This window comes from Lissotriton vulgaris, chromosome 7 (assembly GCF_964263255.1).
Source record: "Lissotriton vulgaris chromosome 7, aLisVul1.2, whole genome shotgun sequence".
Classification (NCBI taxonomy): Eukaryota; Metazoa; Chordata; class Amphibia; order Caudata; family Salamandridae; genus Lissotriton; species Lissotriton vulgaris.
In genome coordinates this window covers 783,631,756-783,656,088 of record NC_141695.1, presented here as the reverse complement: position 1 = coordinate 783,656,088, position 24,333 = coordinate 783,631,756, and the positions used below count along the sequence as shown (strand labels likewise).

At 48.5% G+C, this 24,333-nt stretch overlaps 1 protein-coding gene across 5 annotated transcripts in view; it reads left to right on the top strand.

The window, feature by feature from the left end:
- BAIAP2 (BAR/IMD domain containing adaptor protein 2) overlaps positions 1 to 20,431 on the top strand; it is a 491,109-nt gene extending 470,678 nt beyond the window's left edge. For all 5 annotated transcript variants that reach the window (XM_086931035.1, XM_086931033.1, XM_086931032.1 and 2 more), the window contains one exon: positions 17,054 to 20,431. Coding sequence is in view for 3 of the 5 variants with exons in the window: in XM_086931033.1 (XP_086787159.1) it covers positions 17,054 to 17,123 (70 nt within the window). In the remaining 2 variants the exon portion in view is untranslated. The remainder of the gene's footprint in view (positions 1 to 17,053) is intronic.
- The last annotated feature ends 3,902 nt before the right edge of the window (positions 20,432 to 24,333 follow it).

Sequence of the window (24,333 nt, the reverse complement as noted above, 5' to 3'; positions counted from 1 at the left end):
CCCAGAGACTCCGGCCCCTTCTGCAAGACTTGGTCCATCCCGACCAATGCGGGTTCATGCCTGCCAGGGGCACTCGTCACTGCATTCGCCGCCTCCACCTAGCTATGGCCCACCGTAGTCGCCTGACCCCGTATCTGGCGTTGCTTTTCATCGACTTCGAAAAGGCCTTTGATACAGTGGACTGGGGATACCTTCAGGATGTGTTGGAGAGGATGGGCTTTGGCCTCCCCTTCCGCCAACTGATCATGGTCCTCTATACTAACCCCAGAGCTCGTGTTCTCATTGACGGCGAGCTCTCAGACATTCCCAATCCGGAGGGGCACGCGTCAGGGTGCCCGCTCTCACCACTCTTGTTTGCACTGTCGATGAAGCCCCTGGCAGCGCTCATCCGGCAAGACCCACTGATCCGGTATTGGGCGTGGGACTTGAGTCAGGTTGACAAGATAGCCCTTTACGCGGACGATGTCCTGCTCTATCTGGCGGACCCGGACAGTTCTGGCCCCAGGTGCCTGGAAGTTCTCTCCGATTTCGAGCGGGTCTCTGGACTCCGCCTCAACCCGGCAAAATCAACCTTGGTCCCTTTACATCCCTTCCGGGCTTGCTTCAACTGGCAGAAAAATATCGCCCTTCGGAGGCAATCGTTCAAATATCTGGGCGTCTGGATAGCCCTTCTGCCAGAGCTCGAATGGGCTTTGAACGCTGCGCCTTTGGTCGCCAGGATGAAGTCAGACCTCAAGAAATGGCAGGCCCTCCCCCTTAACCCCCTAGGCAGAAGTGCGCTCTTTAAAATGATGATCCTTCCCTGCTTTCTTTACATTTTGCAAAACATCACCATCCACATCCTGGGGAGCTGGTTCCGGGAACTAGACTGCGTTCTTACCCGGTTTCTCTGGGGTGGAGAGAGACCGCGTTTATCCCTGGCGCACTCTCGTATCCCCCCCTTCGATGGAGGTATGGGGGTGACTAATCTCCACCTCTACTACTTGGCCACGAGGCTCATCGTAATCCACAATTGGTTCGTGGGCGGCTGGTCCGACCCAGCATACCGAGTGGAACTCAGCACAACGGGCTCCACGAAGATCCAGGCGTTCTTGTACGGCAGCCCGGTGCTGCAGGCTCTACCCCCCTGTCACGAGGACGGTGCTCATGGCCTGGCGCACAGCCCTACGCCATGTGCTTTGGGATCGGAAGCTCACTCGACATACACCACTCAGGCATGGGGCCTGGCTACAAGAAGTCTCATCCCTGCAAGGGTTCCGCCGCTGGGACCTCATTGGGGTCTCGTTGTTTGGCGAAGTCTGGGTGAGGGACCACATTCGCTCCTTTGCCTACTTGCAACAGCGCCACGCCCTGCTTCCCTCTCAATTCTATAAATATCTACAACTTAGACACTCCCTCCACATGCACATTTCATACCCTACCTCTTTTCCGGAGTTCAGCCCACTGGAGGCTCAGTTGATGATGGGGAACCTGGGGAGCAGGGGGGAGGGGGGAGAGTGTCCCGCATATACCGGTTGTTGGTGAATAATGGCCCCGCGCCCCTGGACCGGCTTCGGGCTCGATGGGAGGGATGGTTGGGGCCCCCTTGAGGAGGCGGACTGGCGTGATGCCGTTATGGCACCCAAAACCTTGACCAAGTCAAGTCATAAAATTTGTATAGCGCACTACATACCCAGAGGGTTTCAAGGCGCTTAGGAAGGGGAGGAGGATTATTTGTCAAATATCCACGTTTTAAGCTGCTTTCTGAACGCTAGGTGATTCTGGGTGAGGCGAAGGTAAGCGGGGAGTGAGTTCCATGTTTTGGCAGCCAGGTATGAAAAGGATCTGCCTCCCATGGTGGTCTTGTTGATGCGAGGTACAGTGGCGAAGGCTTGGTTGGAAGAGCGAAGTTGGCGGGAGGGGGTGTAGAAGGACAGTCGAGAGTTGAGGCAATCTGGTCCGATGTCGTAGAGTGATTTGTGTGCGTGGGTAAGCAGTCGGAAAGTGATCCTCTTATTGACGGGTAGCCAGTGGAGGTCTTTAAGGTGACCAGAGATGTGTTCATTGCGTGGGATGTCTAGTATGAGCCTGGCTGAGGCGTTTTGGATTCGTTGTAGTTTCTTCTGGAGTTTAGCGGTGGTGCCTGCGTAGAGGGTGTTTCCGTAGTCCAGTCGGCTCGTGACTAGAGCTGCGCCTGGTCCAACTTTATTACCGTCATGCAGCTTACCTTACTCCGGCACGCCTATTCCGGGCCCACATGAGACCTTCCCCAGCCTGTACGCGCTGTGACTCTGCTCCACCCGATTTCTATCACATGGTATAGCAATGTCAGGCTTTAGCGCCATTCTAGAGAGGGGTTGAGCTCGAACTCACGCGGGCCCTGGGATGGGAGGTTCCCCATGACCCGAGACACTTGATGCTGGGGGTGTTCGACGGCCTAGAGGGCTCTAGGGTGGACAAGCACTTTCTGAGGACGGCTGTAGCGGTGGCCAAAAGGGATATAGCTGCACTTTGGTCCCAGGCGAAGACGCCAACTGTACAGAAATGGAAGAGAGGAGTGGGTTGGTGTGGGATGCAGGCGGAGTCTCTCTTCGAAGCCCGGGGCTGCCCTGACTTATTTGGTAAAGTGTGGGGTAAATGGTTTAATCTAGTACCAATTTGATGGTGGGGGGGGCGTGGCTTGGACGCCGATCGGGATGGCGGCGTGAGCTCGCAGCTCCGCGCGGAATCCCGCTAATTCTCCTGTTTTTCGGGACCCTAGGCGACCCGGAGACAACGTTCCTGCCCTCTGAAGGGTGAGGGGACAGCTGGACGTAATCGGTGAATCGCTGGGGGACTGCTGGCCCCGAGGAGATCGAGGAAGAGGCGGCCGAGGTGTAGACCGGGGTGTGAAGAAAATGGCGGCGTGGAGGTCGGACGGTCCCGAACTTCAGCCCTGAGTCCGACTGTCGCCAAGCAGAGAGGGACCTTGCACCCGGCTGCCCGACGCACTGGGATTGGCGGCGCGAAGCCCTGAGACCGGGGGACGCTGCCCGATTCACCCAGGAGATCGGGGGTTCTAGTTGGCCACCGTCCCACGGCTCATCCTCCCCCCACAGGTCCAGTGGGGGTGACGGAACGGAGCTCATCCGCCTGATCATTGCTCCTGAGACCATTGGCGGTGGCATTGCATTGCCCGGTGCCCGGTAATCGGCACGGACCCACGGGAGCACCCACAGTACGGGTGGCCGGACTTGTGACGCAGCGCCCTGACATGGCGGCGATCGGAGGGCCGATGCCCGGGAGCCGCGAGGGGGACTCGGCGACATCGACCCGGCTGGGTGAGAGTCCCTCCCCGGAGCTTGACCAGGAACAGCGGCTGAACCGGCGCTTGGATGCCATCCTTGAGGCGATCACTTCCACCAAGGAGGCGTTGCACAACGACATTGCCCAAGTGGCCACGGGCCTGGGGCTACTACGCGCGGACCACGCGAAGCTGGCGGATCGGGTCAAGGATCATGACCAACTGTTGCTGGACCTGAAGCCCTCGGTGGTGACCGCGGAGCACAGGATTACAGACATTTTGGCCCGACTGGACACTCTAGAGCGGAGGGCGGAGGATGCCGAAGGCCGCAATAGGCGGAACAACGTGCGGGTCGTAGGCCTGCCGGAACGGATTGAGGGGGAGGATGCGGTGGCCTACATGGAGAACTGGTTCCGCACTGTGGTGGCGCCGGAGGGGCTTACTCCTTTTTTCACTCTGGAGCGAGCTCACCGGGTGCCCGCTCGCCCGCCGGGGCTGGGCCGCCCCCCCCGACCAATGGTGGTGCGGCTCCTCCACTACAAAGACCGAGACCTCCTCATCCAGCGGGCCAGGATGTCGGGCCCTTATGGGGTGGAGAACAGCAAGGTAACGATCTTTCCGGACTATACGCAGGCGGTCCAGAAGGACAGGGCATCGTTCCTGGCTGTGAAGAAGGAGCTCAGGGAGGAAGGCATTCAGTACTCCTTGCTCTACCCGGCCAAGCTGCGGATTATCATGGATGGCACCACACACTTTTTCCTCACTCCAGACGAAGTTTGGCACTGGCTTGAATCGTACAGAGCGGGGACGGACAGGACACACCAAAGTAGGCGAGACCAGCCCAAGCAGCCCCGGGTGCGGCAGTCACAACGCATCAGGTCCCGCAACAGGCGCCAGCGGGAGAAGCGGGAGGCTCAAATGGCGGCGGAGAAGAGGGATGCACTCGCAGCGACGGCGGCCATTACAGGGTCGCAACAGAACAGTGAACGGGCCGAAACGGACTCGGGAGGAGAAGGCAGCAGAACAGGAGAGGAACTTTCGGAGGCAGAGAGCCAGAAGGGGCCGACAGTGACCCCACAGACCTCGGATAATATTTGCTGCGGCTAAGATAGACTTTGGCCTAGACCGGGACTTCATGGTAGGGTGATATCCTGTTGCTGGAGGGCGGGTTGCCGGGTGGGGGAGCTGAGGGTATCAGAGGGATGAAGGGCGGGACGCGGGCTCCGCTAGCTGGGGTCGGCGGCGACTCACCCCCCCTAGGCCCTTAAGGCCGACTGTGGTGGAGACCACAGGGTAAGTGTGCGAGAAGTTGCATCAAGGTTTGGATGGGGGCGGCCATTGGGTTCGTGTGCTCTGTCCTGGGGAGTGGGGTTTGGGGAATGTTTCAGTTTTGGGGTTGTTTGGGGGGGGGCAACTGCATTGGGGGGGTCATGGACCGTTGGAGTTTAATTCGGACTGTACGGACTTGGTATGGGGACATTACCTAATTTGAAATGCCTGACGTGGAATGTCCGGGGGCTGCGGACTATGGTGAAACGCCACAAAGTACATGCATACCTGGTACGCAGGGGGGTTCAGATAGCTATGCTCCAGGAGACTCACCTCACCAAAAAAGAGTGCGCTGCCTTGCAGAAAAGGTGGCGGGGCCAGGTTTTTGGCACCACTTATTCAGCGTATGCCAGGGGGGTCTTGATCTGGGTGAGGGCGGGGATACCCTTTCAGGTGCTGAATCAGGTTATAGATTCGGATGGCAGGTTTGTAGCGGTGGAAGGGAGATTGTATGGACGGGATGTGGTTTTATGTTGTGTTTATGCACCGAACTCTGACCAAGGCCGATACTTTGATAGCCTCTCGGGGTCCTTGGCCTCTTTCCTGGCGGGCCCGATAATGCTAGGGGGGGACTTCAATTCGATTACGGATGTGGCTCTGGATAGGTCCCATCCCCCCCTAGTGGACTCTCCTGTGCGCAGGCTGGCCGCGCACAGGAAGGACTGGCAAGAACGATGGGGGTTGCTGGATGTCTGGAGGGAGAGGCACAGGGGAACCAGGGATTACTCCTTTTATTCCGCTCTGCATGATCTACATGTCAGGATTGATTCGGTGCTTTGCGGGAGCTCCCTAGCCCCATTGATTACCCATGCTGAGTACCTTGCTAGGACGATATCCGATCATAACCCCCTGTTGGTACATATCCAATGGCAGAGGGAGCGCTCAGCAATACCAACATGGCGGCTTCGTCCGGAGACGCTAGAGGATTCTGTGTTCGACGATGCGGTCCGGCAGGGCATTGATAGTTATTTCGGTGTGAACGAAGGAACGGCGACGAGCAGGTCTGTTGAATGGGATGCAATGAAAGTGGTGGTGAGAGGGGTGTGCTTGGGCAGGTTCTCGAATGCTCGAACGACTGTGCTGAATGACTTAATGAAAGCGGAGGAAGCTTTGAGGGACCTGGAGTGCCGCAGGCCCACTAGGCCAGATCTACAGGCCCAGTTATTGGAAGCGAAGGAAGCGGTAGCCGCGGAGACGGAACGTTTGCGATGCTATGATTATAGGCAGTACATTATCAGGGCACACGCAGAAAGGGACAAGGTGGGTACCCTCTTAGCCAGATTAGCTAGCCCGGAACTTAGGGGTTGCCCGATCCTCAGCATTATTGACGCGCGGGGAGAGATGGTGTACTCCCAGGCAGCTGTATTGGACCGCTTTAGGGGTTACTATGAGGAATTGTACCGGAGCCAGCTGGGAGTGGGGGTCCAGGACATCGTGGAGTACCTGGGGGAGAGGCCGCTTCCGGTCTTGGACGAGGACGACGCGAAGGACCTGGGTAGCCCGATCACGCTAACGGAAATTCGAGTGGCTATCAAACAGATGGCCCGTAATAAGACGCCCGGGGTGGACGGACTCCCAATCGAGTTTTATCAGCACTATGTAGACGCTCTGGCGCCCAGGCTGCTGGTGGTGTATACGGAGGCCTTTGAGAAGGGGGCGTTGCCTGCCTCCATGCGGGAGGCCTTGATAGTGCCACTCCTCAAGCCCGGCCGGGATGCCGCGGACGTGAGATCTTATCGCCCGCTGTCCATGCTAACGGTGGACTATAAGATCCTGAGTCGCATTCTAGCCTCTAGACTAGCCCCGCACATGACGGGCCTGGTGCACAGGGATCAGGCCGGGTTTATACCCACGAGGAGCACGGCGACGAATATCCGCCGCCTGGTGGGAATAATGGACGCCATCTTGGATGGAGAGGGGTCGCCGGCGGTTCTGTCCGTGGATATCGAGAAGGCCTTCGATAGTTTGGAATGGCCTTTCTTGGATGGGGTGCTGGAGCGGTTTGGCATGGGCGATGGGTTTCGGAGGTGGACGAGGGTCTTGTATAATTCGGCGACGGCGAGAGTTCGGCTGGGCGGTCTGGTATCTGCCGCGTATCCGGTGGGCAGGGGAACACGACAGGGATGCTCTCTCTCCCCTCTGTTGTTTGCCCTGGCGATGGAACCCTTGGCGGTCCATGCGAGGTCAGGCGAACGATACGCGGGAATGGTGAGTGATGGGCAATGGCATTATATATCGCTCTATGCGGATGACCTGCTCCTGTACCTAGCTGACACTTCGGGGGCACTGGTTGGAGCGATGGATCTGCTGTCCGAGTTCGGCCGACTGTCGGGCCTTAAGGTTAATTGGGCGAAGACCTGCGTGTTTCCGCTGAGAGCGGGATCGCCAGCCCCTGGCAGCGACCTGGGTGTGGTGTGGGAACCCTCTTGCATCACCTACTTGGGTGTCCGCATCTACCACTCGGCTACTGACCTTTTGGAGGGTAACATTGGCCGTTGTGTCCGGTCACTGCGGGGTAGCTTGTCTTTCTGGTCGACCCTCCCGCTGACAGTTCTGGGCAGGATAGCGTTGTTGAAAATGGTGGCGCTCCCCCGCTTCCTTTATTATTTCCGAACGCTACCTGTCTGGATTCCCCAGGGGGTGTTTAAGGAACTGCGGTCAATGATTATTGGCTTCCTGTGGGGGCATGGCCGTCGCAGGATAGCCTTGAGCACGCTACTTCGCCCCAAGCTGGAGGGGGGCATGGCCGTACCCGACCTGGAGCTGTATTATTTAGCGGCGCAGTTGCAGGTCCTTACGCAGAACGTAGCCAGGGTGTTCCGGGGGCCGGAGGAAGACCGGGGTCGGGGGATACAGCGCCACGTGCTGTCGTACATCATTATGCAGCAACGGCTCGAATTACGGGCCCTCACCATGGAGGAGCGGACGCTCCGGCTGTGCTGGCAGAGGAGCCTCCGGAGAGCGAGGGCATCACGGCCTTATGCCCCGGAGATTCCGATCGGGATGTTGACGGCTTTGCCGCACGGAGGGGATTGGTCCCCGTTGATGGATTGGGAGGACGCGGGGTTGCAGGTGGTGGGTGACTTGTATATTGATGGGGCGTTGGCACCGTTCGACGTGCTCCGGGACCAGTTCGGACTGCCTGAGGGGGGCTTCCTACTACACGCGGCTGTAGTGGCTGCCATACAAAAGCACTGGAAAGAGGGGCTCCTGGAACCTGCGACGACTATGGCATGCCAATATGTGGTAATGGCGGCTGGTACATTTAAAGCTGTGACGTGCCTCCATAATAGGATGCTGAACGACGGGCTAGAACCACTCCATGGGCTCAAAGCTAAATGGGAGGGGAGCGTTGGCCGGCCCATACCGGACACGGCATGGGGCCATATCCTGCGCCGCACGTGGAAGGGCACCAGGAACGCGCGCTTTCAGCAGGTCCATTTTTATGTGCTCCATAGGGCCTATCTAACTCCAGAGAAATTACAGCGGCACTTTCGGGTGCCGGATGCCTGTTGCCCCCGGTGCTCGTCCCTAGGGGCGGACATGGACCACTTGTTTTGGGGGTGTCCACAACTGGGAACTTATTGGGCGGAGGTAGGGGAACTCCTGAATGAAGTGACTGACAGGGAGGTAGAATTCGACATGGCGACGTGTCTATTGCTCTGGTTCCCGCATACTAAGCACACCAAGGTGACCAGTAAATTCATAGATCTGGGTCTGATATTGGCTCAAAGGGAAATATCGTGGCACTGGAAGGCCAGGGGGGGTCCCTCATTGCGTAGATGGAAGAGTGAGTTGCTGCGATGGTCTGACTGCGAGAGCGTGCTCCGGATGAAGCAAGCAGTGAAGTTGGGGAATGAGAAGGCTCTGGATGCGGCGCGTGCATGGGAGTTAGTGGTACAGGCTCTGCGTGATGCTTTGGTTGAGGACGAGGACGGCGAGGACTAAGCCGCTGGACACCGCGGGGCGAACACAGAAGTATGTCATTACGCACTGTAATGGAACCATCCAGTTCGGTAGAGCGAAGTACACACCTTAGCAGTTGCCAGGGGGGGGGGGGCGTTGGGGGGTTAGTTGTAGGGGGGCTGGGGGGGGCCGGAAGCCATTGGAGGGTTGCTGTTGGAGGCCTAGACCCACTGGGACAGGGGGTATTGAGTGGCGGGCGGACTGATTGGGTGGGACGGCCTGGCACGGAGGCCCGAATAGCCTAAAGCAGGCCTCAACGGGGGCAATTACGTTGATACCATGGGGATGGCTGACGGGATTGTTGTTGCGGGTGGGGGGGTGAAAGCAGATACGTAAAACGATCTTACGCCAGGGTCCCAATGGGACGTACACTGTGTTGTGCTCCTCTAGAGCGATCTGATATGCCGCCCGGCCTCCGGGATGCGGGCTGAATGGCTGTGTACAACTGTGAACTGTTATTGGACGGGGGGGGGCCCACAAGTGCACTGGCTGTTTACTTTTTTCCTGCTGTTTATAACTCTGCAATAAAAATATAATTTAAAAAAAAATAGTACCAATTTGATGGTGTGCCTAATTCTATGTATTTGCAATGATTATCTGATCTGCCTTACCAAGCCCAGCTGGGCCGTCCATGCCTTGTTGACTGTGTATAATGACATGTTTCTTTCAATGATGAATGATCTACTGCCAATGTATTTTTGTGTTCTTTGAAAATCAAATAAAGTTGATTATCAAAATAAAGGCATTATTAACTATGTCCAGGACAACACATCAGAATTATTTTTTAAATGGATTTGAGGCTTGATGTCTAAATCGCCGCAAGAAGATTTTCTCGCTCTGACTCGGTCAGTGGTGTAATTGACAAGTAGTAATGCAGAGTTGGAAAATTCATGAGAAGCAGCAACAAATTGCTCATTTGTTATCGCAGAGGTATCTATTTCGTTTAAATTTCTTATTGCCGATAACTCTAATCACTTCTGAATAAGAAAAACAGCCAGGAAGTCGCACAGTTCCTGAGAATGGTTAATTATAATATTTCAAGAGGTTGCCTCCTATGAAGATTGGCATGATGCCCCTATAGCCCCAAAAGTGGTGCCTATTTTGTCCCGCTGTCATTTGATCTAGTGTAAATACCTGCATTGGGTTTAATAAGCTTAATATTAATTGTGTAAAATGGGTAGAGTCTCCCGTGTTAAACTTGTGGGCCATTTTAAGGAAGTCTCCTTTCATCATACTAAGTAGGGTTTCCAGGTCAGCCAGATATTTTGTAGAAGTCAATCAAAATGTGTTGAAAGTTCTCAGACTCCCAGTCCTGGTCACTCTAAACCTTTTTTTGTTGCATATCTAAGAGGCCAGGCATTATATTAAAGTACTGGTACATCGTGGGGTTGGTGTTTGTTCAGCGAGACACAGCTGAGTAGTGGAGAGCAGCAGGCCCCCCTACTTTGAATGGATGTTTTCTAGGAATGAACAGATGCATGTTCCCAGAGAAGCCCTTATATGAAGCCCAAGGGTGTCATCCAAAGCAAAGTAAGATTTGGAACCCCTGGCAAAATTATTGCTTTTCAGAATATCTTAATCCTGTTCAGTAATGAAATTCTACTTTCCTGGTTCGTCTGCAGGTTGACTGGGAGGCTTCAATTCGTGAATAAGATGTTTACTTTTGCCTTGGGAGTACACTTACTTGCCTATATTTACGTAATATAATGGTTTTCTTTTGCTATGCTTGTCTCTCCATTTGGAAATGTTGGTGAAAAATGCTTATAAAAATTATATTATTTCTGCCTGTCAGATAAATATTTATAGATCCTAAATCATTCTCGACTATGCTTGGTTACATCTGTGATCTTGCTAGTGCAATGTCACTTTTTAGCTTGCAATGTCGTTTTTTTACATAACATTTGAGTACGCGTCATTTATCCTCTTCAGACCACGGCTTCCTGACATTATATTCTACGTTCCTCCATTTTCAGTTGGTTTAAATCAGTTGTTCACTGAATAGATGAACGATCTACAGTGAATTACTTTTAGGTTTACGTACCCAAAATGAGCTAGAGATTCCTACTGTACTAGTAAATCGCGCCAGCTTTTTCCCCAGACTTTTTATACCGTGATGTGCTGCATACCTGGTAGAACACTCGGTAGAGAACTACTGTTGTACTTCTCTAATTATGGCCTATTCAGTAATGCACTTGCTGAAAAACTTAAAACTGTAATATTCCACCCTACTGTTTGCACAAAAATCAAGCTATTCCCTTGTCAGGCAATGGCAGGTTATGCAAAAAAAAAAACATTTTAACGAGGGTGCAAGTATAATGGAATACTAGAATCCCATTAGAGCATTCCTCGAACTCCAGAGTTTCCAGTAAATTACAAAAATCATTTGCAAATGTGCAGTGTCCTTATGATTCTCAATTTCTTCTCCATATTTTGTAATTCCTTGCATAGTGTTTGGAATGGGATTGGAAAATGTCTGTTCCAGATTGGTGGCCGATCTTAATAGATGACTACTTTCAATGTGGCTGAGCCATACCAGCATACCTCACTGTTACTTGTTTAAAACTGAGAAAACCCTGGGTATTTCTATGCAAGTGAAAAGACTGGGGTAAGAAAAGTTAGAGTTCTCCCTTCTTTTCTCGCCACTAGGCTGTAATAATCCCTGGAGCGCATAGTACTTAAAACCACACAGCACACAAGCATAAACCATGGCTGATGGCTAATGGATGAAGCAGTTTTTCCCCAATCAACTTGTTCATATGTGCAGCATTCTTTAATGCAATCTCACATTATGTGATTTCGCTGTAGTCTCTACAGTATCACTTTTGCTCTGGGTATGAGACATTAACTCCAAATCGATATGCTTCCCTTCTAGTCAACATCAAGTGTTAGTTTGTCCCAATGCTCCCTATATTTGAATGCCCCTAAATAGCCTCCTTAGGGATATTAGGCGTGTAGGTATAACACTCATAGAAAACATTTTTCGAGATGACACCAATGAAAGGACGTCCTAAAACAAGAAAAACGATACACTGACAGGGTGTGGGACCCTCTTTGGCTAGATGTACAAGGGCCAATCACAGCCAGTCAAGGTGGAATGGAACTTCATGCAAATGATCCTGCAGATTGAGATGAAGGGGCACAATGAGCACTGCAGTGCGGAACCTACCACTGGTGCCATCAGAGAGGCTATTGGTAAGTGATTTTTCATCTTGTCTTGCGTTTTTCCTCTGTGGTTCCATCGTGCTCTGTTCGGGTCCCTTGTGTGCATCACCACTGTCTTGTTGACTAATGTTCTGTGTGGTGTACAGTAATTCTCCCCTACATTGATGAAGGGCATAAAAAAGGTATCGAGGTTGAAATCAAGATTCCTATGCCTACCCCCTTGTCTGTAACCGAACTGGACTAAAGACAGTGCAACAAAATCTAGATGTGGCCAACAGTGCGTCGTTGAACAATTAACTATATACCAGTATGCCACAGATGCTAAGAGGGGGAAAAGTGCCTGGAGCCAGTTGCTCATTAAGGCCTGGTGCTGCTTAGCATAGTACCTTTCACTTTGGTGAAAGTCATACTTCAACAACCTAGTTAGATTTGCTATATCTCTATCTTCACTGATATATAGGCTTAGGTCCGTGTAATTTACAGAGAAGTCATCTTTATACAGAGAATGGAATAACTCTTTGAACAAGAGTTGGCAATAGCCTCAATATGAATGACTGCTCTGTCCTCAGGCGCCACATCGTGCTCTACACAAGGCCTGCTTACCCAGCTGGTTGAAACCACATACAGCAGTTATTTTTTAGGGAAGCTGAAAGCCACTGTTGGTTTGAATATTACTTGGTCCTCAGAGTACCATAAATTATTTATTGGTGATTTGTAAGGTGCTACCTGCTTCTAACATGCTGCTTCAGTGTCTGTGGGGAATGAGAAACAATGGAGGGTGAAATTAGGTGGTGGAAAGGCAGCAAGAGCATTCACAGCACCTTGAAGAGTGCATGTCATAGTTTATGGTGTAAGAGTTCAACGTTTCATACAGTTTGTAATATTCCAAAGTTGACCGCGAACTCAATGATCCAGTCATTAAGGATTAAGCAGATCTACTGCCTGGAAATTGCATTAACTCAAGCCGGGAGTCCACGTGATTGGGGTGTGATTTCAGAACAGGATTGTCTGAACAGGATGATCCTCAGTCATTTTCTTAATTTGAATTGGTCCTGTTGATGTTTGAGAGCAGGTTTTTCAATTGTATGTGCATGGAGTTTTTCCACCCGCATCCTTCTTTTTAAGGGCTTAGGTGTGATTCTTTTGTCATACACTGAGCTCATGAGATTGGCAGGCTTCCTGTTGGTGAAGAATTTATTCCAAAAAGTCGGATCTCGAGGCCAGTATGCCCTGTGAGTGATCTAGAGCATGACCATCATGATGGTCACTCTCTGCCTGACAGGTAAGTAATGTAAGGCTTGGAGGACCGAGGGCTGTGATCCCACTTTTTCAGCCTGAAACCGATTGCCATGTGTTTCATATCTGCTGGATAAGTGTTTTGTAATAAATTTAAAATGTAAGCTTTTTATAGAAGGGGTTTTCATGTATGTGTATTGTCCTGGTGAGAAGAGAACGTCAGCCTATTTTCTGCGGAACTCAAGTTGGCCTCATTCCCCAAAAAGCAGAGGTCTGGGCAATTTTATGCTTGCTGTTCTTGAGACGGCGCAGGTTCTCTAGCTTAAGCCAAAGTAGTGTTGTAAATTGCCAACTGAGCCTTGTCGCCAAAATGTCTGTACTCAAGAAAGGCACCAGGTTGCATTTTGGGGCGTTTAGGTATTGGGATCGTCATAAAGTAGTTTAGTATCTAGATACATACATGCTCTATTTACTTGTTTGTACTGACTCTAAGTTCCGGTCCTTTGACTCCAAATTACCTTGAACATCTAAATGAATTGACTTGTTCAGGCTGCTTTTTGGCTTTAAGATACACATGGATGGAGTATTTGAGAAAGGAAGGGTTGAAGTATCTTTTCGTGAAGGTCCGGTGGGTTGTCTTAGTACTTCTGTTTACATTGAGGCAGTTCACAGGCAAAGTCTTTGGACTGTAATGTGCATTTGTCAGACCTTCTGGATTGTGAATTTTTCTCGTACCATTTCCCAGTTTCATGGGTGTTCCAGCATGTTCTCCTTGCTGGCCCAGCGTTTCAGTCCGTAGTGGTCACAGTATTTTTCAGTACACATGATGTTGTGAAGAGACTGGCAGCCTTTGTTAGGCGCAACGAGACCTCGAAAATTGAGTTCATATGCCAGCTGCTGTATGTGGTTATTGGTACCAAGGCATAGAATAATTCGTATTGTTGTTTAAGTTAATCCGAGTTTAGGTTTTCTGATCCCCTAGAAGTGCTGTCAATTGTGATCTCACGATTAGACGTACCAGTGAAGGTCAAGTTCACGTCCTTCCCTATGTTACTCATTTTACCATCTATTATTTCGATGCCTGGAAGAACCTTCTTCCTCCCCTTGGGTAAGGGGCCTGCAGGAGACATTGTGTTCGGATCATCACTATGAAGGCCTGTTCAGAATCTTAGATCCCTACCACTGTTTTGGGAACTTATACTGCCTAGCCACTTCGGTCTTTACTCTGTGGGGATACATGCTCATAGCACATGTGGAGGAGCCTCGGCCCCAACTGATCAGCATCAATGCTGTGATACCTGTCCTGCCGAAAGCAGATAAGAGTGTCATGGGAGGTAACTTCTAGGAAGAAGGGGTTGCTGGGCATAGAGTTCAAAGTCCACTTATGGGAATGCTCAGTGCTTGGTAGCCATGCCTGTGTAAGAGTGGATGTGACCTTGCATGGCTTGGTACTACACTTTAGCTCAACTGCACTTTTATTCGATGTTTTCCTTGCCCAGCAGTTCATTGTCCGCCATGGATCAGTTGTCCAGTGTGTCTATCTCCGTGGCTCTCAGTAGGTCTTGGGCTGGTTCTGGCACTCCTTTTTATAACAATTTAGCACTTGACTGATCAGGATCAGTAGGCCAACCTAAGGGATCTACCGCTATGACTTTAAGATAGTAGTTTTCTCACAGTAAAGCTGCATATGATCGAGATACCCATCTTGTCGTATCGAAGGAGGTTATCAGTTGTGTTAGTGGGGAAAAATGTGTTGGTTCAGCTTGATCTTTTCCAAAACTGGGGTATGAAGTCTTGCAAATATAAAAAATATCTAGGGCTGTAGGGTTTACACAGGCCTAGAATTGTTACAGTGTAAGAGATCGCCCCTCCACATGTAAGTGTCCTAGCTCAAATATGCCCTTCTTATGTAGGGTTGTCTCTACGGCCCTTTCTTGGGTAAGTGCCAATAGGGAGTTGTTTGAAAGAGTCATTGCTGGGGAAAATAAAATGTGGTCTCCTGCTCTGCAGCAGTGTGCCAAGCCCAGTTTGTCGCAGCAACCGGTTTTATCTCCCATTGGGGCCTAGGTTGTCTCTGAGGGAGTATTGACATTGGGAGCTCCATAAACCTATTCTTTTTCAAGTGTTTGGTGGGGTCAGATGGTACAAATGGGTGACATAGTGACATTGCGTGAATAATTCAAAATCTTGGACCTTAAGGTCCCCACGCTCGTACAGGGGGGTCAGTGTGTACCAACCTATCCGAGCATCACCCCAGCCCAAATAAATTTAACAACAGGGACTTATGTGTATGACAGAAATTCTTGTTAAGGGGGATAGGAATATTTTGAAATTAATGCAAGAGTGTAGTCAATACACCATTTTTAACCATGCTACTCTGCCCACCATGGATATTGGAAGCTTAACCAAGGTGTCAAATTGATGTTGTGAAGTATCAATGTCCGAGCCATAATTTAAATGAATAATGCATTCCCCCTCTTTGTGTAGGATAATTCCCAAGTATTTGACTCAATCCATGACCCCACCTAGCCGGGTTCTCTAGAGGGTCGGGTCTTGCCTTGTCTGTTAGTGGTCATATATCCGTTATTTCCCAGTTAATGATGACGCTAGAATGCCTACCAAATCTAATAATTTCTCTAATCAGTGGGAATACATTAATGGCTGGATGACTATCAAAAGTAGAATGTCATCTACATGAATTGATAATAAGAGTTTAGCAGAGCAAAAGGACAACCCCCTGTGCAGGTGTCACTGCCGGAGGTGACAGGCCAAGGGATCCATAGATAATATGAATAATAGAGGGCATAAGGAGCATCCCTGCCGGGTTCCCTGTGTATTTGAATGGCTCGGGTAAGAGATCATTCACTGTGACCCTGAGAGTGGGGTTAATTAAAAAAAAAGCCCGGTAAGGGCATGCAATCCTTTCAGGATGCCAACACGCCTGAGTGCCTCCACAAGGAACAACAACTCCAGGGAGTCAAATGCTTTCTCAGCATTTAATAGTAGCGCTGCTGCCTCGAGCACCAGTTTAAGTAGATGCAGCACAACCAACACCGTTCAAAGATTAATAGAAGCGGATCAGTGCGGTACAAAGCCGTCCTGCATTGAGAAAACTATCTTGTCGAGCAATTGGGACAGTCTGGTTGCAATTACTTTGGCAAGGCTTTTATTATAGCAATTCAGTAATGAGAGCCACTGTTTCTTCCACCGATATTGAGTGACTCAGAAACTGTTGATGGCCATTATCGAACCAAACCAACGCAACATCTTCTAGGGAGTTAGATATATGTAGAGTCTGTGATTCGGGACTCATACTTGTAATATGACACAAACTCTGCTAGGATGTCATTGTTGTCTACCAGTGGCATACCTGTCTGGGGCGTAATAGTGCAGACTTTCCCCTGCTGCCTGTCGCGGTGTAGGACCCAGGACAGTCCAACAAGCTGCCTCCCCCCCCCCCCCCCCCCCCACCCCCCCCTGCAGGTAGCTTCCACACTTTTAGTGTTTTATTTTGTTAATGAGTCCTACAGGTCCTTTGGCGTGGATGAGTAGGTGAGGCAGAGCTCCCGAATGGCAACATTAGGTTTTGACAGGGAGCCATTACGGAGATGTCAGGGAAAGGTGGTGTGAGTATGTGTGTCCATTGGCACCGAAAAAGTACCTTTCTGAGTAGCTGCTCCTCCAGGTAGGCAGTGTGAATACCTTTCTATCTCTGTGCAACTTGTGGCACCATTTGAGGTGCAGAGAGCAATTAGTAAGTTATGTTTTTAACAAATTAACCAAGATATTCCAGGAACACAGGGATCCACTCCAAATGATAAATGTTGTAGGGCTACTTAATAGCTGCATTGGTGTCCGACTGCAATTTCTGTTTCGTTCTGCAGGATTGCAGTGTTTTTAATAGTGATCTGACTTTCTGTACCCGGCACAATAATGTAACCTGCTCTGTATGCTACATAGAGAAATTCAACTCACTACTTTATTGATGTTTTTCCTTGCATTACTGTGTTCGTGGGTCAGTCTCTCTTTGTCTTCCCAACGTCCCTGTTACACATATTTTGACCTAATGATAATCTGCTGTACTTTATCTTTCTACAGAAATCCATTTGCTGAAGTTAAGCTAAAGCCAACGACGACCCATGACCGGTCGGCTCCCCTGATCTGTTGATTCAGAAACTGAGCTTGGCCTGCAAGGTGTTGCTTCTCCACATCACTCTGCACTGCATGTGGTATGGATCGCCAAACCAATCTACATCTGACTCAAGCCTGTTACACTGAAGCCATGTGCACTGTCATGATGTCAAGCAAATCGGAAAGACTCATTCTCAAAAATTGTTAACTGTGTGGTGCGCTTCCCTGCTGCTGTGCGCATTGTATCAAATTCAGAGTGCCAGTTCTGATTCTCTTCACAGAAACCCAGAATTTGGGTGAAGCTTGAATGGACAAGCAGTGATTCTTCGCTTAAGGGCTTTGTGTTAGATGAGAGACAACTCAAGATACAGAGGCAACATTCATTGTGTGACCCTTAAACTCTGTATCACAAATTCACAGCAGAGTACCTCAATTGATATGGACATTGCACCACTACACAGGATTACTCCTTGAAGCCAGTTGAGTGGAGCTTGCATTATCAGCTGTTTCACAGCAGCATTGCTTCAGCGATTCTTTACTGTCTTGTACTTGTTTTCCAGATAGTGATTTGTTGATAAGCAGCTTTGGTTTATATTAAACCAGCTCTGTCTGTCTGAAGACTAGACCAGATCGTGGAGCATATCTCTCTGTAGAATTCCTTGCACTGTGAGGACTTCCGACTCCTTCGGCTGTTTGTGTATACGTTCACTTAGTACTATATTTAGGAGTAGGAGTCCTCCTAGAGGTACTTCTAAACTGAACGGATCTTTTAAATTGGACTGGTTCAACCTGTTGTAGCCCATCCCAGTTTTTCCTATTGACTTGCTTCCCTTTGAAATAGTTCTGCAAAATCATTTATGCAAACCCAAAGCTGAGGTCATTATCAGACTATGCCCTAATACCGCTTTTGCTGACAGAATTCTATATTTGTGATTCTTTTAATGTTGGAGGTGGGCCTGATGACTACTGTGAATTCATGGTTCAGGATTAGTCTTCTCTACTTTCACTGATAGTGGTGCCAAAGAGCGCACTCTGCGAGCTTTTATAGTTTTTCCAGCTGCATCTGTCAGCATATGTTGTTAGTAGGTGCTGGATCTCAGATAAGGATAATGATTGAACAAGTGAACTGAAGCCCGAGGGATACGACACAAGACCAATGTAAGTCATCAATGGAGGGTTTATTTAGAGGAAGTTGAGGACACGTGGTAAGGGCACTTGTGTAATACATTTAGGAGTGTTTATGACCATGATAGTAAACTGTTTGAATAGAGGAAAGTACTACCTATAAAGAAAGACTCCAATTATAATACTGCTTACATTTGCTTAATAATATTTGATGTGGATATCCACTGAGGTGTACATTTTGTTATGTAGCATGTTACAAGCAGAAAAGGTTTCCCTCTTGGGTGCAACAGTCTGCTAGGAATGTGTGACCATCCCCTCCAGCTCCCAGGCACAGATTGCATTCTCCTTAATTTTCCCCACATCCACTATTTTAACATAAGCAAAAGCGGATGACTTTTCATAGCTTCTCTCTCTTTATATCTGTTCTCCCTGAGTCACACGGTTTATTGAGGAATTCCTGCATAGCGGCTAAAACTCAATTGTTCTTATTTTACCCCAGAATATTGGGGGTTTTGAGGAGATGAAGGAAGGCACCTCCTTACAATAGTATGGATGGATATGATGTGGCTTTTGGGTATGACGATCTCCATTGGATATTCACTGTAACTGACCTTCAAAATGCTTTGCCTATTTAACTTCTTTTCATTGGCATAACCCTAAGTGCTTGCAAAACTTGGAAAGAAAAATGCAGTCTGATTAAAAAAAGGTATGGCAGAACTGCTCCGCCAATCATCAAACTTGATTATCTAAGTCAAAGCAGTACTGAATATATGTCCACGTGGCAGCTTTGTAGACTTCTACTGAACTAACTTGTCTTACTAAAGCCATTACTGCCCATCTGAACTTCAGGTACCAATTCCAAGGCAACCTAACTGAAATGGAGGATCTACTGGAAATGTTCATTTTTAACTACTTTATCTTCGGAATCTCTTGACTTTCAGTACAAAAATGCAAACTGCAGTGGCATCGAACTCCTGACTTTCTTGCTTCCAGTTTGGAAGTATGATGTATAGGAATAGACACTAGACGCGACATGTCGCTCATGTTAGTCCTGAAATACTGTTCCTGGTGGAACCAGTGAATGGAGAATCAGAGCAATAATCTTGCAGGTGTGTTGGTAAGCAGTTTTGAAAGTCCCATGGAAGTCCTCTAATCTCCTTGTTTTATATACTTGTTGTGGCTGAGCAGTGTGTAGTACTATTACTATCTTTCCATTCGTATGGGATTCTGGTCCTCGAACCTGCCCGGCTCTGGCCGAAGCCGATCACAGAAAGTACTGTGAAAGAGCTAGTGCCAGATCGTCGCAGTGTACAGAAATCTGTTTCAGACTTGAAAGGCCACAGCACAAGCCGTGCCCTGCTATAATCTTTGTGAATCGATGATGCTTTCAAATAAAAACAACCCTGAAGAGGTCAAAGGAAGAACCATCTGCTGAGATCTCCGTTCTAGGAACCCTTTTAAGGGGTCGCACATTTTCAATGTCTGGAATCAATGCTGTTGCTTTTGGATTCTCGTTGCTGAACTGCAGTGTTCCATTTGCTGAGCTATTTTACGGACAATTATGTATTTTTGTCATTTTGTTCAAGGCCTGCTACCAACAATCCCAAAAAATAGACCAGCCTTAAAAACAAAGATGTTTAGTTTAATACTTTGCCTCTAGTGCCCCACGCTTTTCAAGGAGGGAGGGGGGTGGGGACGGTGACCCTTGGAGCCACAAGGCTTAATTTGTGTGCCCAAACTCTGCCAAGTACAGCTTCACAGCCTTGTCAAAATGACGTATGCCAAAGAGAATTTCTTTATTACGATTTAGAAATCTTAGGAAAATATTGTTTGTAGGACATAGGGGAGGTGAATGCTTAACGTGCAATATGTCTGTTCCTACTGCCTTCAGAACTCAAGATAAAATGGTGCAGGTCCTTGTGTATGTCGAACATACGAATCCATGACACAACTGCAAGTACCAAAGGCACAGCTGCTTGAATATTATTATTTTAATGAAGGATAGTATATTTATCATGTATAATTAATCAGCTTGTACAAAGTTTACCAAGGGTGGGACTTGAAGTACACAAATTTGTGTTGTAGGCTGAAAAAGCTTTGCACAAAGTTTCTTTTGATCTGTGATGTACTATCTCCCTTTTTTAATTTGGTAACTAGGGTTTGTGAATAAATGAATTGATTAAAGTAAATTTCCGGATGGGCTTGCCATCCACTCGTCTCCTTGTGTTGTCTCTGTTGTCCTATTTCTTCTGCCAGGACTAGAGAGCTTCCTTGCAGAGGCATTACCGTTCTCAAACATCAGGACCACGATGGCCACATAGTCTACCCATGTGTTACCACACCTTTTTTTTCACAGATCATTCATGCGCATAGTCCTTCTGGTTACCCTGCACTGTACGTCCAGTATATGTGACTGGCCTTTGTAAATGTAGTCAGAGTTGTTCACCATCATCTCTGTGAGTTGGTTGGAACCCTGCGTTCCTTGTTATACGTTCTGTCAATAGCTATTTCCTGATGTTAATTCTGAACCTTACACCTTCAGACTCTCAATTTGGACTACTAGTTTGTGTAGTACTCTTCTGCTGAATAATGGAATTTTTATTTATTGTGATTAAGGCTTGCTGATATCGCTCAAGTCATGCTCGGATTACCTACAAGTAACCTTAATTACTCTGATTCTTCCTTACTTGTCCCATTACTTACTCATGTCGTAAGTGTGCACATTCACTCCCTAGAAGTCTCTTCTGAAAATCGGTTTTCCCTTTTCATGAAAGTGTCAAACGATGTTGATAAGCCCTCCTCTTCCCCTTTCACTTACTGTTTCCATATGAAGCCCAAAAGAAAAGGGCGGATGAAAGAACAGGGTGGGACATTAGTAATGAGACGAGTAAAGAAGAATCAGAGTAAGGAAAAATTGCCAGTGAGTTGTCCGAGCTTTACCTCATCTTCATCCGTCCTTGTGCCATTCCTTATTCGTGGAGGCATGCCAAAGCAAACCTCTTTCAGCAGCCCCTACAAGAATACACAAGAACACCAATAAATGGGAGGAATGTAAAATTCCAATCCAAATTCTTTACCAGCACTGGAAAATAGAAGTCCCTCCTTAAGCTTCTGATAACAAAGTACTTTGCCTTTTAAGACAACAGCAGGAAATTTAAAGGAAAGGAGAAAAACTAAAATACCACTCTGGTGAAAGGAAACCGAGAACAAGGGGCATTTAAGCAGGCATAGAACTCCTTATCCGCGAGACAAAAAACAACTCTGATCCCTTTCCAACATTTAATCTATACTGCATGATAAAAGTGGAAAAAGGGAGCCACATTGGGCCTTTGTAAATATCCCTAATAGAAACACCTGACAACTCACTTAGAAGCTGCCATACCTCTGGTAGATTGGGTTTTTATTCTTCCAGTTATCTTTACCCACTGCCAGGTAAGCTGAAAAGATAACTGTCTTCACCCATCTGACAAGGGTAAAGGCAGACTGCTTTTCTCCTTTCTTCACAGAACCAAAACAGCTAATCAAGATTGGTCTGACTACATCCAAAAGCTCACTAGGGGGTCATAATCATCATCCTGCTAGTAACCCAGGCAGAACTGTCTTCTGGTCCCTGCAAAATGCTGAATTGGTAAGAACCTGGGATCCAAGGACAGAACTATCTTATCAAATATTCTCAATTATGGGGGATGGCAAACTAGTTTATTTTTATCCCCTAGACACTGTGGTAATGGCTACCAAGAAGAACACTTTGAGGGTACGATATTTTTCTTATTCCTCCCGCAATGGTTCAAACGGATGCTTCTGTAGGTAAAAAAGGACCAATGGAAGGTCTCAGTTTGGTACAATCTGAAAACCCTTTAAAAGTCAAGACGCCTTCTGTTAAATTGTAAATTGATATTTGTATAGCGCACTACTCACCCGCAAGGGTCTCAAGGCGCTTGTACGAATACCGCTGTGGAACCCATCCTGGCTTTCCCTGTGAGGCGTCCATTCCTGGGCACCCCCAAGGTGGAGGCCAGGCATCCTTAGCGTTGTGGGGGCCGTTGTGGAGATTAAGCAAGCTATTGCCCAGAGTTGCAGAGTAGAACTCCATGATTGGAATAGGCACTGAGGCGAGAATTATCAGGTCTGTGGAATTTTTTATCCCAAGACCCGCCGAGGCAAGGAATTGAACCCTGGTCCCGGGCTAGACCTCTGTATCAGGGTCTGCCGCTCTAATCATTGAGCCACACTTCTCCACCAAGGTAAACAAAATATCTGGATGGAGAACAAGTGGAGTTTGAGGTTGTAGACTGAGAGGCCCTTCTCAAACCCCTGTAGACACTGAAAAATCGCAGTATTTGGATCAGAAATGGGCCACAGAGATTTTGACCTGCACCACCTTTCAATAGAACCCCATTAGGCCCTGTTTGTGGATAAGCGTCTGGGTTGTTAGGAATGGGAAATTGAGAATGAGAGCCCCTTGGTCAGGATGCCTTCCATGTCAAATTCCAAACTGAGTTTTAGCTTAGCCAAAGTTTTCACTGGAAGAACTGGATAGCTCAGAGGAGTGGGTTTAATGGAAGCAGTCACTCTCCCCCCCCCCCTAGAAATGAGCTTCAGGAGAGGAAGCCAAGATCTTCAGATCCAAAAGGGAACAATCATGACCACTTCTGCTGTTTTCCCCTCATCTTTCTACCAGAACCTTCGGAATCAAGGATGGGAAAATCTGTTTCCAAAGCCCCAGAGTCTGGAACCTTGGGGGGTTAAAATTGAGGCACGTTGATGTTAGGGTGAGGCATATAGGTGTGCGTCGTAACCTCCTCTTGCAAACCTGCTGATGTAAGACACACTCTTGACAGGATGGAAACGCCCAACTCAAGTAGTCTATCTGAGACTTCAGAACCCCCATAATGTGAATGGCCCCCAGGCTCTGAAAATTGCTCTCTATCCAATACCAGATGAGATTCACAAAGTTGGGGGAGGCAAAACATGTACTGAACTAGCGTTTCACATATGACTTTGCTACACAGTAGTCCACTCAGACCACTACATATTGTCCTGTCAAGGGGGTGGAACAAATGTGTAGACCTTTCCATATTGCTGTCCACTCTTTCCAGTTCGATGAATTGTGGCTCTCCTCCAAGGCCCAGAGACCCTGAGCTGTTTGGTCCTCCAAAACCGCTCCCCAACCCAAATTGCTGGCATTGATTGTTAGAATTTAGACTATACCAACGCATAATGTCCAATATTGCTGCCTAGACAAAGAGGAAAAAAAAGGAACAAGAACTAATAAAACTATTCAAATATACCACAGAACCCAGACAAAAAGGGAAAGGTAAAGTAGCCTTCTTACCATATTCCCTTGGATTTGTAACTAATCTCTCGCTGAAGCATCCGGTTTCCTCAATAAACCCAGGACCAGCCTCTTCAATTTGGTGTGTCTGGCTTCCAAAAGGAAGACTGATCCTTGAACAGTGTTGAATATGGCTTCTCTGTAGTTTTCTTACGGGAAGGAATAAGAAGGGGCGTCTATTGAATTTTAAGGAACATTATAAGGAACCCACACTCCTTGAGGTTCTTCACTATTCCTGTTGCATCCGCTAGGGCTTTTTTGCTGAGAGGGAGGCTTTGTTAATGGATGACGTCTATCACTGGAGCTAGAACCTCCATAAAGACCCAAGGGGAGCTCTTCAGTCCAAACAGAAGCCCCTGAAACTGCCAATGATGGCCTCCTACTGCACATCGGCGTAACCACAGCGAAATGTAAACCATTGGATTATGAAGGCAAGTGTCCTGGGGCCCTAGTAAATGGATGGAGTGGAAGAGCCTTCTCACAGGCTGGTGCCAAGGCGTGGAACTCTCTCCCTGCTTCCCTTTCGGGTCAACAAGCTCACTCAATCTTCCGTAGGACCCTCAAGACCTGGTTGTTCCCGGCGAGATGGGTTTGAGTATGTAATGCTGGTTGTGCCTGTAGGTTTGTCTGTTCACAGCGCCTTGATGCCCTTGGGCTTAGTGCGCGCTATACAAATTCCTATTCATTCATAGTACCGATAGGGCCCACTTTTCCTGTTTGCGCCACGGTACACCTTCAAATAGGCGTACCGTGCAGTGCCTCTGTGTTTGACTATATAGGCAGCAAC